At 43.9% G+C, this 13,646-nt stretch overlaps 2 protein-coding genes across 6 annotated transcripts in view; one reads left to right on the top strand and one right to left on the bottom strand.

Moving 5' to 3' along the window:
• Cers4 (ceramide synthase 4) overlaps positions 1–6,925 on the top strand; it is a 36,005-nt gene extending 29,080 nt beyond the window's left edge. Inside the window, exons 7-11 of the mRNA XM_021169920.2 lie at positions 419–511; positions 757–885; positions 1,379–1,485; positions 3,585–3,741; positions 3,835–6,925. Of these exons, the coding sequence (XP_021025579.1) occupies positions 419–511; positions 757–885; positions 1,379–1,485; positions 3,585–3,741; positions 3,835–4,011 (663 nt within the window). The 3' untranslated portion in view covers positions 4,012–6,925. The remainder of the gene's footprint in view (positions 1–418; positions 512–756; positions 886–1,378; positions 1,486–3,584; positions 3,742–3,834) is intronic.
• The window catches only part of LOC110300074 (vomeronasal type-2 receptor 116-like), a 78,823-nt gene continuing 69,557 nt past the window's right edge, over positions 4,381–13,646 (bottom strand). The window contains exon 6 of one of the 5 annotated variants that reach the window (XM_085844228.1): positions 4,381–4,505. In XM_085844228.1, coding sequence (XP_085700354.1) covers positions 4,432–4,505 — 74 coding nt within the window. In that variant the 3' untranslated portion in view covers positions 4,381–4,431. Of the gene's footprint in view, positions 4,506–9,581; positions 10,829–13,646 lie in introns of those variants that run through there. The other 4 variants (XM_085844227.1, XM_085844226.1, XM_085844225.1 and 1 more) reach the window with 4 other exon arrangements.

The raw sequence follows: 13,646 nt of genomic DNA, 5'->3' as shown, positions 1-13,646 counted from the left end.
CAGGCAGGTAAGTCGAGTCCTTGTAACTTCCCATAACTTTTGGCTAGGATGCCTAGTCTCTCCTGGTCTCCTTGCACTTGAAGGTTTACCTCAACTCCCTGGTCCATGAAGCCCCCCACCTTTTGGGGCCTCCCTGGGCCATGAGATCCCATTCTTCTCTGACTCTTGGATGTGAGGACACTGAACTCCCAACTCTATTTTTGATTCTTCTTTGGAAGAAAGAGGGGTCAAAAGGGAGGAAAATAAGACCAGGAGCTGCCCTAGACCTCTGTTCTTGATTACCTCCAGGATTGGGGAGTTCATGCTTTGCTCACTTATTCAAGTGTCCAGGTTTTGGGCAACCTGGAGTCTCCATTCAAGTCCCTTTCAGGTAGAACCCTCCACATTTCACAGCTAATCTTCCCTTACCCTGCTGTAGACCCTGAATTTGTCCCTGTACTGGTGGTACCTCCTGGAGCTGGGCTTCTACCTTTCACTGCTGATCACTTTGCCCTTTGACGTCAAACGCAAGGTAAGTTATGAGCCAAGAGTCCAGCTGGAGATGTGGATACCATGATGGGGATACTTTCCAATTTCTGGGCCGGGCCTGAAGTGGGAAGAATTGGCCTCAGCACTGTACCCTGGGGTGCCCTTGATTCCCCCACAGAAGGTCTGGGATCCAGAGGCCTTATGGATCTTCTGAAAAGGCTTGCTTCCAGGCATGTGGCCATCCAGCCACAGAGGCTTGTCCTGGTGGTGACCCTCTATCTTCTGCAGGACTTCAAGGAGCAGGTGGTGCACCACTTTGTGACCGTGGGACTGATAGGCTTCTCCTACAGCGTCAACTTGCTCCGCATTGGCACTGTGGTACTGTTGTTGCATGACTGCTCCGACTACCTGCTGGAGGTGGGTTCACCTCTATACTTGCCCTGCCAGCCATGCTATTTTCTTGGGCATGGAGAGGAGGCCCTGCCACAACTGGGGTATTTGATGAGAGCTTGCCCCTCTTAATCTGCTAGGGTGATAAGGTGCTACCCACCCAACCTCTATGGAAGGTCAACCCTCCCTATTTAGTTTCCTTGTGACATAAGGCCTATTCCCTCCTGGTCTCTCTGGGACAGAAGTCCCCATCTCTATCTGACTCCTTTATATGAGGCCCTGCCCCTCCAAGCCTTTTGGGGACTAGAGGTACCACTCCCCATCTCCCTGGAGATAAAATTGTATGTCTGTCTTGTCTCTGCCACTCTTTCATTCTTTATCCTTTCTAGGTAGTTCTAGACATATGGCCTTACCTCAGTTCACTTGGCTTCACCCCATAGTTTATTGTCTCCCTCATCTGATCCACCACTTTCCATGGATTGTTCGTCCTGAGCCTGTTTCTCTTTGTTTTCCTCCCCAGGGTTGTAAGATTCTCAACTATGCCCACTTTAGGCGAGGGTGCGATGCTCTCTTCATCATGTTCGCCTTAGTCTTCTTCTACACGCGCCTCATATTCTTCCCCACCCAGTAAGTCCTGAGGGTTTAGGGAGAGGGTAGGGCTGTGTCCAGGATTCGGGCAGTCCTAACCCTTGGTGCCCTACCTCAGTGAACTGGAGGTGTTGGCTGGGATTTTTGCAGAGCACAACATATGCAAAGGCACAGAGGTAAGAGAAACAGAAAACTGAGTGCAGCACTAATGTAATGCAGTGCACTCCCAGAACAGGAAGAGAGAGGAGGAAGCTTTCTGAGTGCCTGGTTGCTAAGATTGTCCAGTAAATACATTTTTATATTTGTTGAGCCTGGAATGTGTCCGAGTGTGAAGAAATATTAAAGAGAGCAATGCAGATGACTGCCCTCCTGGAGCTAACTGATATGGGTGAGAAAAGGGGGAGCGAGACAAACAAGCAGAAACAAGTCACAAAGCAGTGATCGCACTGAAGAGGAAGTAAAACTGGAAGTGTGCAGGAAGCAGGTGTGTAGGCAGTTGGCCTCAGATGAATAACTCTTAAGGGACATTTCACTGATAGCCATAGTACATAGAGAATGAGTGGAGCTCACGAATCATACTGATCATAGAGGAAGATGGTTCAGGTGGCAGGAACAGCATATGCTAAGGCTCTGAGGTGAGACTGTGTTCCAGTATTGGAAGAACAGAAATGAGTTCACGTGGTTGCAACAGAGAAAAGGATAAGATGAATGCAGGTAGGTGACCAGGGCAAGTCATGAAGGATCTTCTGGGATGTCATCTGAAGGGAGGTAGGAGTCATGGGGAATTGAAGGCAGATGCTGGGAAGCTGGGGCAGATGAACCAGAGCAGGTTAGAGGAGACCTGATTAAGGAAACACCATCAGGGCTAGGAGAAACTTCAGGGGGCATCACGTGTCCAGCTGCTTTGTGCTGGTTTTGAGCAGCCTATGCTCCTTTGTAGACACAGGAGAAGCAAATGGTATGTCAGGCTAAGCTTTCTAGAAGGGTGGTGCATAAATGCAGGAGTTGCCAGTGTGTAGGCATTTGCAGCAGGAGGTGGACAGGGTCACCTGGAGGTAAGGTATGGATACAAGCCAAATCCTGGAGCTCCCTGATGTGTGTTGGAGACTGATGGAAGAGTTATGAAATGTGTAGCAGAACTAAGTAGTAAAGTTTTTGCCCAGTGCCTGTTAGGTACAGGATTGGTGAGGGGAGAGAGAAGAGAACAGGGAGTGAGAAGGAAGAGAGAGAGAAGGAAGGGGAAAAGAATGTAGAGGGAGAAGACAGAGGAAAAGATGGAAGAAGGTAAGAAGGAAAGAGGAAAGGAAGAAGAAAAATAGAGAAGATAGAAGGAAAGAAAAAAAAGAAGGATGTGGAAGATGGAGAAGGAGGAGGAGTGTGGAGGAAAAAGAAAGGGAGATGAGTGGGAGAAGGAAGAAAGGAGGAGCAGGAGGAGGGAGAAGGGAGATGAGTGTGGAAGAGGGATGAAGGAGAGGAGGAGGAGGAGGAAAAGGAGGGAGATTAATGTAGAGGAGGGAGGAGGGAGAGGTGTGGGCTCCTCCTAGAAGGCACAAGGGATTCAAGGGGAAAAGAAAGAAATTAGCAGGGTGCAAAGATTGATGAAGGGTGTGTGGCTGGATTTTTTTCCTTTTGCATATGAAATAGCAGGATTGGTTTTGATGGTAATAGGTATGTGTAGGAAACAAGAGCTGTGACCTTACAAAAGAGATGGTATAATCAGAGCTGGGGTCAAAGACTGTGCTGGGGACAGCTGGCAAGAGGGTGGTTCCTGTACCTCCGTACAGGAGCAGCAGGTTCAGGAACATTGTTTCTGAATGGCTTCTGGTGGCTCTGTGAGATGAGTAGGTAGGTCTCAGGTTGATGCAAAGAGTCAATGTGTATCTAAGGAGAGATGAGTAACCATAAAGGGTCACTGAGAAGGGCCAGTGGGACACTAGGTACTGCATTGGAGTTTGTAGTTCAGAAAGGCCAGTTGGCAAACTTGTATGTTCCACTGTCCTAGTATAAGCAGAGGAAGAGAGGTACCATGTAAGGATGAGGGAACCAGGGAGGTTTGGGAGCACAGAGTCCATTTATGCTACTTAATGGAATGAGGAGCTGTACCAATTGGTGAAATTCCTTTCTGCTTCCTGCCTTAGGGTCATCTACACGTCTGTGTATGACTCCATCAAGAACTCGGGCCCCTTCTTTGGCTACTACTTCTTTATTGTGCTCTTGGTGATGCTACAGATTCTTCATGTGTACTGGTTCTTCCTCATCCTGCGCATGCTCTACAGTTTCCTGCATAAGGGTCAGGTATGGAGGACTGACGGGGTCAGCTCCCAGGACCCCTCCTTGGCCCAGAGCTCCTTCCTCTGTTCTGAGCTCTGGCCCCATCTGTTTTCATAGATGAGAGAGGACATTCGTAGTGATGTGGAAGAACCAGACTCCAGTGATGACGAGCCAGTTTCTGAAGGTCCACAGCTGAAGAATGGGATGGCTCGAGGGTCTAGATCTGCTGTTACCAATGGGCCGCGGAGCCGGGCAGCAGCATGCCTGACCAATGGGCACACCCGGGCCACATAGACAACCTTGGACTGATGTTGAGGGGTTGCTGCCAGCATTGTGAATATTCGGATGCTGGGCTGGTGATTCTGGGAGACAGGGAGGCCCTACCTCAAGGTAGGAAGAAGACTGATGATCTGTTTCCCTTCTGTTCCTCTCCCTTTATCCTTTTGAGCAGCTTGACAGAACCTGGGCGAGCAGTGGAATCTGCATCTGGCCCAAGCCAACCCCAGGCTGTACCTTGGGGCCTGGTGGGGAGCTTTGGCTCCAAGGACCAATAAAACGTCAACAGCGATGAATTCTCTGCTCCAGAGCTTAAGTTCCCTTCACAGCAGTTCCTCTCCATAACTTACTCTGTTGACAGGATTCCTCACTGCCACATCAAGATTTATGTCAACTCTTGCCCGTATAGCACCACAGCATGAAGATACTCCCTGCTCCTCAGTCAGTGCCTTCACTTTGTTCTACTTTATAGTAGCTCTCCAGGACGTTGGTGGTAGCAGATACAGGCTGACCTGTATGAAAGAAATTATTAAGCTTAGATGAAGCCTCTCTGCTGCTGTCCAAGCCAGAGGGTAGAGCAGAAACCTGCGGATGTCCTTGTAGTCCCTTGCTTAAAGCAACCTGCAGCCCACCCTGGGGTCTTTATATTCCCTTGAGATAGTGGAGACCTAAGATTTCGTGTGCGGTCACTTCCTTTAGGAGCGGTATAGGAAAACATCCTCCTCCAAGATGGAGGCTGAGTGACCAGATTACTTAACGCAGAAACCAAAGCCAGAGGATCCATGTATGGTTAGACTTTGCCATCTTTGGGAGTATGCAAGAGGAACCGAGTGTCGTGGAAGAATGAGAATCAGAGAGTGGGGAGAAGAGGTCATCTCAGGCAACATCCAAAAATAAAGACTCTTGGTACAAAGAGCAGAGCCTGGCATGGTGACTCATGACTGTCATTTAACACTAGGGAGGAAGAAGCCAATAGACTGGAAGAACATATAAGCCTGGGATACAAAGCAGGGCCCAGTTTCAAAACAAACAATGGGGGCGTGTGCGTGTGTATCAAGGAACAGGTACTGCAGAAGAGAAAACTAGACAAAAATCTGAGATAGAAACAGCTGAGAAAAGGATGGAAAAATGCTGGGGCAAGAATGAGGGCCAACTCTGCGTGCAGAACAAGGTAGTGAGATGAGATAGATTTTTGTCTTCTGGAGAAATAGGGAAAAAGGAAGAGAACTGTGGCTTCTGGTGAGAGAACAACAGTTTAGGAGAAACAGAAGGTACACTGGTAGAGAATGCATAGAGACTTGTGAAAGAGACAAGAAGACAAAGCAACCGATAGGAAAGGTGGGGGTTGGGAGGGATGAAGAAAAAAGAAGAAAAAAAAAAAGAGAAAAAATCGCTGTAGATAGTGCATGGATGAGAAAACTGGGAAAGAATAGGAAAGGGTATTCGAGACGGAAGGCAGAGGGTCACTGAGAAGAGAAACAGCTTCTAGAGAACTTGAGAGATGGAAACAAGGTGTGATCACAAGTCTGCAATCACAGTACTCTGCATGCTGAGGCAGGAAGATTGTAGGTTTGAGGCCAGCCTGGGAAGGAGCACCAACCTAGAAAAGCAACAACTACAACAAAAAATGCACAGAGGTGTGTGGTCACAATGGATTGATTTCTTTTTTTTTTTTTTAGTTGTAAAGAATAAATCATGATAGCTGCAGAAAAAATGGATGCAACTGGAAGTCGTGTTTGGTAGAATAATACGCAGACAAGTACTGAATGTTTTCTTTTACGCAAAACTTAGACTCAAATGATAAATATTTGTGTATGTGTGTGTATGTGTGTGTGTGCATTTATGTATTTATAAGTTATGAAAATATAGGGGTCATGGGCCAGGTATGGTGGTGCACACCTTTAATCCCAGCACTTGGGAGGCAAAGGCAGGCAGATCTGAGTTCAAGGCCAGCCTGGTCTTCCAAGCAAGTCCAGGACAGGGCTGTTACACAGAGAAATCCTGTCTTGAAACAAAAATAAAAGAAAGAAAGATAATCGAGTTGAAGAATGTAATCCGTGTGACACAGAAATGGAAGAGTAAAGAACCAACCAGAAAGGGACAGTGTGGGAGGAGCACAGGAAGAGTAATGAGTGAATGAGCGAGTCATTCGTGTTTATGCGGATGTCAGGACGAAACACATTACCTTTTATGTAATCATAAAATTTAGGACCAATAAACTTAAAATGCACACTGACCTTACTAATAACCTCAGTACAGAGTAATACTGGGTTCTTAACATGGTAGTTGTGATGGTTAACCTCTGTTATCAGCTTGATGAAATCTAGAGTCATCTGGGAGATGGGCCTCTAGGGAGTATTTGGATTAAGTTAATTGACATGAGGAGACTTGCTCACTTGATTGGCACCTTTTCCTGCTAGCAGACTGTGTATAGCTAAATATGGTTGTTAATATTAATTGAACGGAATATTCTGTATATGCTAAATCCATTTCCTCTACGGTATATCTTTGTTAACTTTTAGTTTGGATGACCTCTCTAAATGAAAGTTTAGTATTGAATTCACCTACTACTATCATATAAGGATCAATTTTCCATTTGGTGTTTGTTTTATGAAGTTGGAGTCACAACATTTGGTGTGTTTGGTTTAATGCTCTTGACAGAATGTTAACACAGAAGTGGATGCTCACAGTCAGCTATTGGATGGAACACAGGGCCCCCAATGGAGGAGCTAGAGAAAGTAGCCAAGGAGCTAAAGGGATCTGCAACCCTATAGGTGGAACAACAATATGAACTAACCAGTACCCCCCCGGAGCTCGTGTCTCTAGCTGCATATGTATCAGAAGATGGCCTAGTCGGCCATCAGTGGAACGAGAGGCCCATTGGTCTTGCAAACTTTATATGCCTCAGTACAGGGGAACACCAGGGCCAAGAAGTGGGAGTGGGGGGGAGGAGGAGAGTGGTGGTGGTGGTGGGGGAGAGAGTGGGGGTGGGGTGGGGGAGACTTTTGGCGTAGCATTGAAAATGTAAATGAAGAAAATACCTAATTAAAAAAAATAAAAAATAAAAATAAAAAAAGAAATTAAGCATCTTTGAAGCAGAAAAAACAAAGAATGTTTTCCATCTTTTGATTTTTATCAGTGAGGGTGTGTTTCTTGGAGAGAGCATAGAGTTGGATCTAGGTTTCCCCCCCTTAAATATATGAATAGATTGTATTTTCATTTTATAAGAATTATTTAGTTGCTGGGTGGGTGACATGTCTTTACTCCCAGCACTTGGGAGGCAGATACAGATGGATCTCTGTGAGTTTGAGGCCAGTGTGGTCTATAGAGCTAGGTCCAGGGCAGGCAGCGATACACAAAGAAACCCTGATTCAAAACTATTTAGAGCTTGAAATTTATAAGAATGTTGAGAGGTTTCATTGCTCCCTTTGCCCATCACATGTAAGCCTCTCCCACCATCAACATTTTTCCATTACAGTGCTGTGTGTGGTACAGTCCACAGTGACACATTCTCACCCAAAGTCTACACTTCACATTAGTGTTCATTATTTCTTCCTTGTTCTTCTTTATTAAATCAGGCTACCTTTCAACTTGCCCTCCCAACAGTCTTCCAAATGCTGCAGGTGTATGTGTGCCCACTTTACCAAACTTCCAAATGCTGCAGGTGTATGTGTGCCCACTGTGTACCAAACTGGGCTTCATATTTTGTGCCTTACATTAGGTAAGAATTGACAAATATGTAATGACCTCACTGAAATACCATACAGAGTAATTTCACAGCCCCTAGTCCTCCACACTCTTCCTAGTCACCTCTGTCAAGTGGTGGCCTTCCACCATTCTCCATGGAAGTTTCTTTTCAGGTTTTAATCCAGTCAATCAGTTTGCATCTCTCTCTCTCTCTCTCTCTCTCTCTTTTTTTTTTTTGTCAAGTTGAGGCCATTACTTGTAGATTATCATTGAGAAATATCGACAATTTTTTGTCATTTTTGTTGGTTAGATTATTGTTTGTTCTTTATATTGTCCCACATTAGTATCTGGTTTACTTTGTTAGATATAACGGGCTCCTTCCAGCTAGCCTGTTCATTAAATCCATTCTTTCCTGTGTGGCAATGTGATTGAAATTTCTTCTTTTGCTTACAGTATTCCTTTAGTGTCTTCTGCAGTGCTGGCTTGGTGGTCAGGGACTCCTTCAGTTGTGGTTATGTTGAAATGTCCTTATTTCTTTTCAAATTCAGAAGACCACTTGGCTTGCATAGTAGTCTTGACTAGCACTTACCTGCTTTTGAGACTTGAATTACATCATTTCATGATTTCTTGGTTCACGGTTGCTGATAGTACTCTGGTGCTTTGCTTTTGTAGGTGAGTTGGTGTTTTCCTTATATAGCATCTAACTCTGGTGCTTTGCTTTTGTAGGTGAGTTGGTGTTTTCCTTATAGCATCTAATACTGTTTCTTTGCTTTGTATCTTTGACATCTTGACTATAAGATGCCATTAAGAGGTTCTTCCCTGATTGCGTTAGTTTGGGGTTCTGAATGTCACTTATGTTTGAATGTTTGTTTCTTCTGGGCTTGGGAAAGCTTCTGCCTTAATGTTGTTGAATGGAAATGCTGTACCTTTGGTGTTTACTTCACTAGTCCTATGGGTTCTTGGGTTTGGTCTTCCTTGGACATTGCGGTTATGATAATTTACTTTTTGATTATTAGTGTCTATATGTATTATTTCTCCTCTCTTCTCTATCCTGATATTCTTTCTTCTGTTTTTTTGAGTCCATTGTCCATGCTTCTCATTATGCTTTTTTGGTTTTGTTGTTTTCATTTTTAACCCCTTTGGCCCTCCTCTTCTCAGCTTCATTGCTTAAGTTTTCTTTCATCTTGCTGAGTTTTTTCATCTATTTTGCTGCCTTTTTCTTTTGTATTGATGACTTTCTCTGTAGGTCCTGTATTGGATTAATTTTCCCATTGAATATTCACTTTCAGGTCATTGATCATTTTTTTAATAAGAAAACTTTGAAACACTCATCTGATATTTTACCTATCTCAGAACGTTGCCTTCCTTTTTAATGTTTTTTGTGTTTTGTGTTGTAAGCTACACATCTTCTGGTTTATGTGTCTCTTCTGGATTTTGGAGATGTAGTGGTGGTAGATGGTGGTGAATTTCATCAATAGCTTAGACCATAGGGAAAATAAGTGCCACAAATTCATTGATCTCTTTGCCAGTCTCCATAAATTCTGAAACCTCAGAAAGCTGACTGGACACATAATCTTCTTTCCTTTGTGATTTCTATTACATGTAGTAGGCTTTTTTTTTCTACTATGGTATAAGACAGTATAGAAGTTACTTAAAAAATTAAAAATAGAACATTATTGAATCTAACTATACCACTCTTGGGCACAGAGACCCAGAAGACATCTGTAAAGATATTTGCACATCCACGGTTGTTGTTGTACTTGCACAGTAGGTTCAAAAGGAAGAATGCTAGATATCTATCAACAGGTGGATTGATAAAGTAAGTATGGAACATATTTACAGTAGCATTTATTCAACCTTAAAAATGAATAAAGTCATGACATTTAAAAGGAAAATTATGGATTTGGAAATTGTTAAATTGTGTGACTAAAGCCATGGTCATAAGTATAAATATCGTATGTAGCTGGCATTCATTCTTTCTTCTCCCCAATCACATGAAAGTAGAAAGTAGCCAAGAGAGGGAAGAAAGTGAGGGAGCTGGGAAAGAGGGGGGTAATGAAACATACATATGAATATAGAAATAAAGATTGTTTTAAGATAAGGAACAAGAGGAGACAGATAGAGGGGATGGGGGTATTATCAGCTTGTTAGGGGGATGAATAGGAACAAAATATATGTATGAAAATGTAATAATGTTCTAACTTGAACAATAAATAAAAAGTTTATTAAGTCTTATAACTATAACTATAATGTATTTTGTCCCTGTGACCCTGAATAGAGTTCCTTTGTGGTCTTAACAAAATGATGTAGCACTTGGGGGCAAAGATACAGCCTAGAAGTCCTGCACTGGAGACCAAGATGGAGAAGACCTCCACAGCCACCATGACCTTTCCCTTGGTACTGTGGTAGACAGGGAGAAAGGTGACCCAGACGCTGCAGAACACCAGCATGCTGAATGTCAGGAACTTGGCTTCATTGAAAGTGTCGGGTAGATTCCTGGCCAGGAAAGCCATGGTGAAGCTTCCCAGGGCCAGCGCCCCCAGATATCCCAGCATACAGTAGAAGGCAGTGACTGAGCCCTTGTTACACATGATGACAATATGTTCACGTTCAGAATGTGTATCTGTGTCAATGAAGGGAGGAGAGTTTGCCAGCCAGATTCCACACAGGATAATCTGGATCAAGGTGCAGATGGGAACTATGAAGTTAGGTGCCCGTGTTACTAACAACCACCTGATTCTTCTTCCTGGAGCAGTGACCTTGAAGGCCAGAACCACAGTAATAGTTTTGGCCAAGACAGTGGAAACAGCCACTGTGAACACCATTCCAAATGTGGTCTGCTGTAGGATGCAAGTGGCTGTGTTGGGATGGCCAATGAAGAGAAAAGAACAGAGAAAACAGAGGTTAAGGGCGACCAGCAGGATGTAGCTGAGAGTGCGGTTATTTGCCTTCACAATAGGACTGTTTTTCTGCTTCAGGAAGATGCCAAGAACTAGAGCTGACGATGCAGAGAAGCACAAGGCTGTGCAGGACAGACCTATCCCCATGGGATCTTCATAACCCAGGAAGGTCATAGATTTTTGGAGGCAGTGGTCCCGTGCTGTGTTGGCATATTGATGGTCTAAGCACTGCATACATTGATCCACATCTGGTGAAATGTACATTTTTTGTTATTTCATGTTCTTTATTCTTTTGTTCACAGTCCCTCTTCTTCTCCCACTTATTTGAGTAGGTTAGCCTGATAGCCTTCCTTTGTTCCTTCAGGCATCAAATGAAAGAACATTATGCAGGGAATAATGCAACTACTGCATCATGACACGGACAAGTTATGATCTCTCCTCCTCGTTCAATTATATGTTGGTTTGAAGATTCTGATACCATCATTTTTCCCATTTCCAGAAACTTAGGAACATACACTGCATAGCTTCAGTTTTGTTCCAGTATTGACTCCCTATGAAGCATTTCCTGGACTGGGGACAGATGGCTCACCAGGTAAATGCACTTGCTACACAAGCCTGATGATGTGAGTTTGGATTCCCAGGACCCAGATAAAGGCTGGATGTAGCAGCACAAATGTCTGTAATCCCAGTTCACCCCTACAGTAAGATGGGAGACAGAGACAGAATTTGTCTCAGTAGCTCGTGGGACATCTAGCCTAGCTAATGCATCTGTGAAGAGACATGGTCTCAAGCAAAATAGAAGGGTGATGACTGACTCCCCAATTTTGTATGTGCACTATGGTATATGTACTCCCTCTCACATTGACTCTCTCTCTCTCAAAGTAAATGTAATGAGGTTTGAGCAGTAGTATTTTCTTTCAATCCTGGAGTCTTTATACTGTGTGTGTTTAAGTGAATATTTGTAGTTGTGCTAGTGCATATGTGTGCATGAATATGTATGCATGCTTGTATTTGTACACATGGCACCCAGAGGTCAACTTAAGGTACATTCCTCATGAGCCATCTAATTTGTTTTATAATATGTGGTCTCTCTGGGGATTGCTGATTAGGCTAGTCTGACGGGTCAGGGAGTGTCATGGATTTGCATTTGTGCCCCCCTCCCCCCATGCTGAAATTACAGGCACAGGCCACCACCACACCTGGTTTTTATGTGATTGTTTGTTGGAAGATCCTGTTATTAAGGTTGCAGTCCATGTCTGGAAAGCTCTCCTATTAGTCCTTACTGTCTGTACTTCCCACATAGTCTATGGCCAGATTATAGGTTCAACTTCCTCTTTCCTTACAAGAACCTGCCTAGCAAATAAAGTTCACCCTAAATAAAGTTGAGCTGTCTCACTGAAGCTTATCCTAGAAGTCAGTCTGACCATCTGTACTCACATCCTCTGGATCCAGCTTCCCCCACCCCCACTCTCTTTGTCCTTGACTGTCAATGGCCAGCAGCCCTGGGTGAGAAGGGAGGTTCACAATTGTTAAAAATTTACCAAAGCTCCCATGTTTATGGGTAAGAGCTTTACTTACTGAGCCATCTCCCCATTGCAATTCTCTCTTCTTTAGCCTATGCCTTGTTAAAAGATAGTAAATGTTAGATTTACAAATGATTCAGCTGACCTCAACAAAGACCACCAAACAAAATGTTAAGGAAGTGGGATATCACTTCCTCTCCACTCTAGGGTAAAAAGCCAAAGAGAAAGGAGACTCTCCAGAAACAACCCCAGTAAACCAAAGTTTTGGATGGGACATGTATATCTCATTCCTCTTCCCAAAGCCTAGGGGCCATCACTGAAGAGGAGGTAGAAAGGGTATAAGAGCAAAAACACTGAGGAGGAATGCTGCAGGACTATTTTCTGGACATGATATGGCAGCTACACCCATTAACTCATAGCAGATGTGTTTGCCTGAACAAGACTTGCGTAAGATTAAGACAGCTAACATTTTCATATGGATCAGGGAGGGGCTTATGAGCTCCCACTCTAGCCGAGGCTTGTGAGGAGTTTATGACTGGAGGAAGGAAAGTCAGTTTCCTTCTGGGATATTCCTGGTAAGTCAACCATTTTCTGGTACGTGTGTGTTTTAGCAGCACTAATTGGATTTAGTGGGTTATAAAATCAAAAGCGATCAAACAAGCAAAAAAATAAAGATGACATGAAATTGAGAAGGGGATATGGGAGGATCCATGTATAAAACTACTAGAGAACACATTTTAAAAATATTTTTGAGTGGCAGGTCCTAGAAGCAAACTGAGAAGGGATTCTGATGTTCTGTATGAAATAGATGCTGAGAAGGAACATGGTGACAGCTGTGTCAAGTTACTTATTAAAGTGGAAAAAGGGAGTAGATCATAGACAAAATCCACGGAGGGGGCTGGGAAATGTCTTAGTAAAATATATGCCATGTAAGTATGAGGACTTGCGTTCAATTCCCAGCACCCATATAAAAGCACAAGTACAGCTCCAGGCACCTATCATCTCAGAACTGGTTTGGCAGAGACAGGAAGGTCTCTCAAGCTCGCTAGCTAGCTAGTGTAAGCCAAATTAGGCTGCAGTTTCAGTGAAAGATCCTGTCTCAAAAAAAGAAGGTGGAGAGTGATACATCCATGCGTGTGCACGCGAGCAACACCTCACCCCTCCTCACCACTCTACTACTATCATCAGTATCACCACTGTGCTTGAGAAAGTAGAAAACTTGGTTTTCCTGTTTCTAAAGTCTATCCCATATACTAAGAATGCAAGGGTTCACAGAACACTCTAAACATCCACAGAAGCTGCCCTGAACTCTAATTCAGTGTATATCAACATACTCTGGTAGAAGCTAAAGGGTGCCTGTGGCGAGGGAGTTGTATTTTTAACCAAAATTATCCAGTTGGAGCCACAGGCAAGATTGTTTAGTTGGGGAAAGCACTTGCTTTGCAAGCCTAACAACTTGAGTTTTATTCCTGGACCTGCAAAAAGGTGAAAGGAGAGAACTGATCTCCCACAGTTGTCTTCTCATTTCCACTTGCATACCATG

Source organism: Mus caroli, unplaced genomic scaffold, assembly GCF_978045245.1.
Source record: "Mus caroli unplaced genomic scaffold, Mus_caroli_1 scaffold_10, whole genome shotgun sequence".
NCBI lineage: Eukaryota > Metazoa > Chordata > Mammalia > Rodentia > Muridae > Mus > Mus caroli.
Note: the sequence above shows the minus strand (reverse complement) of the source record. Positions and strands in the feature narration are given on the sequence as shown.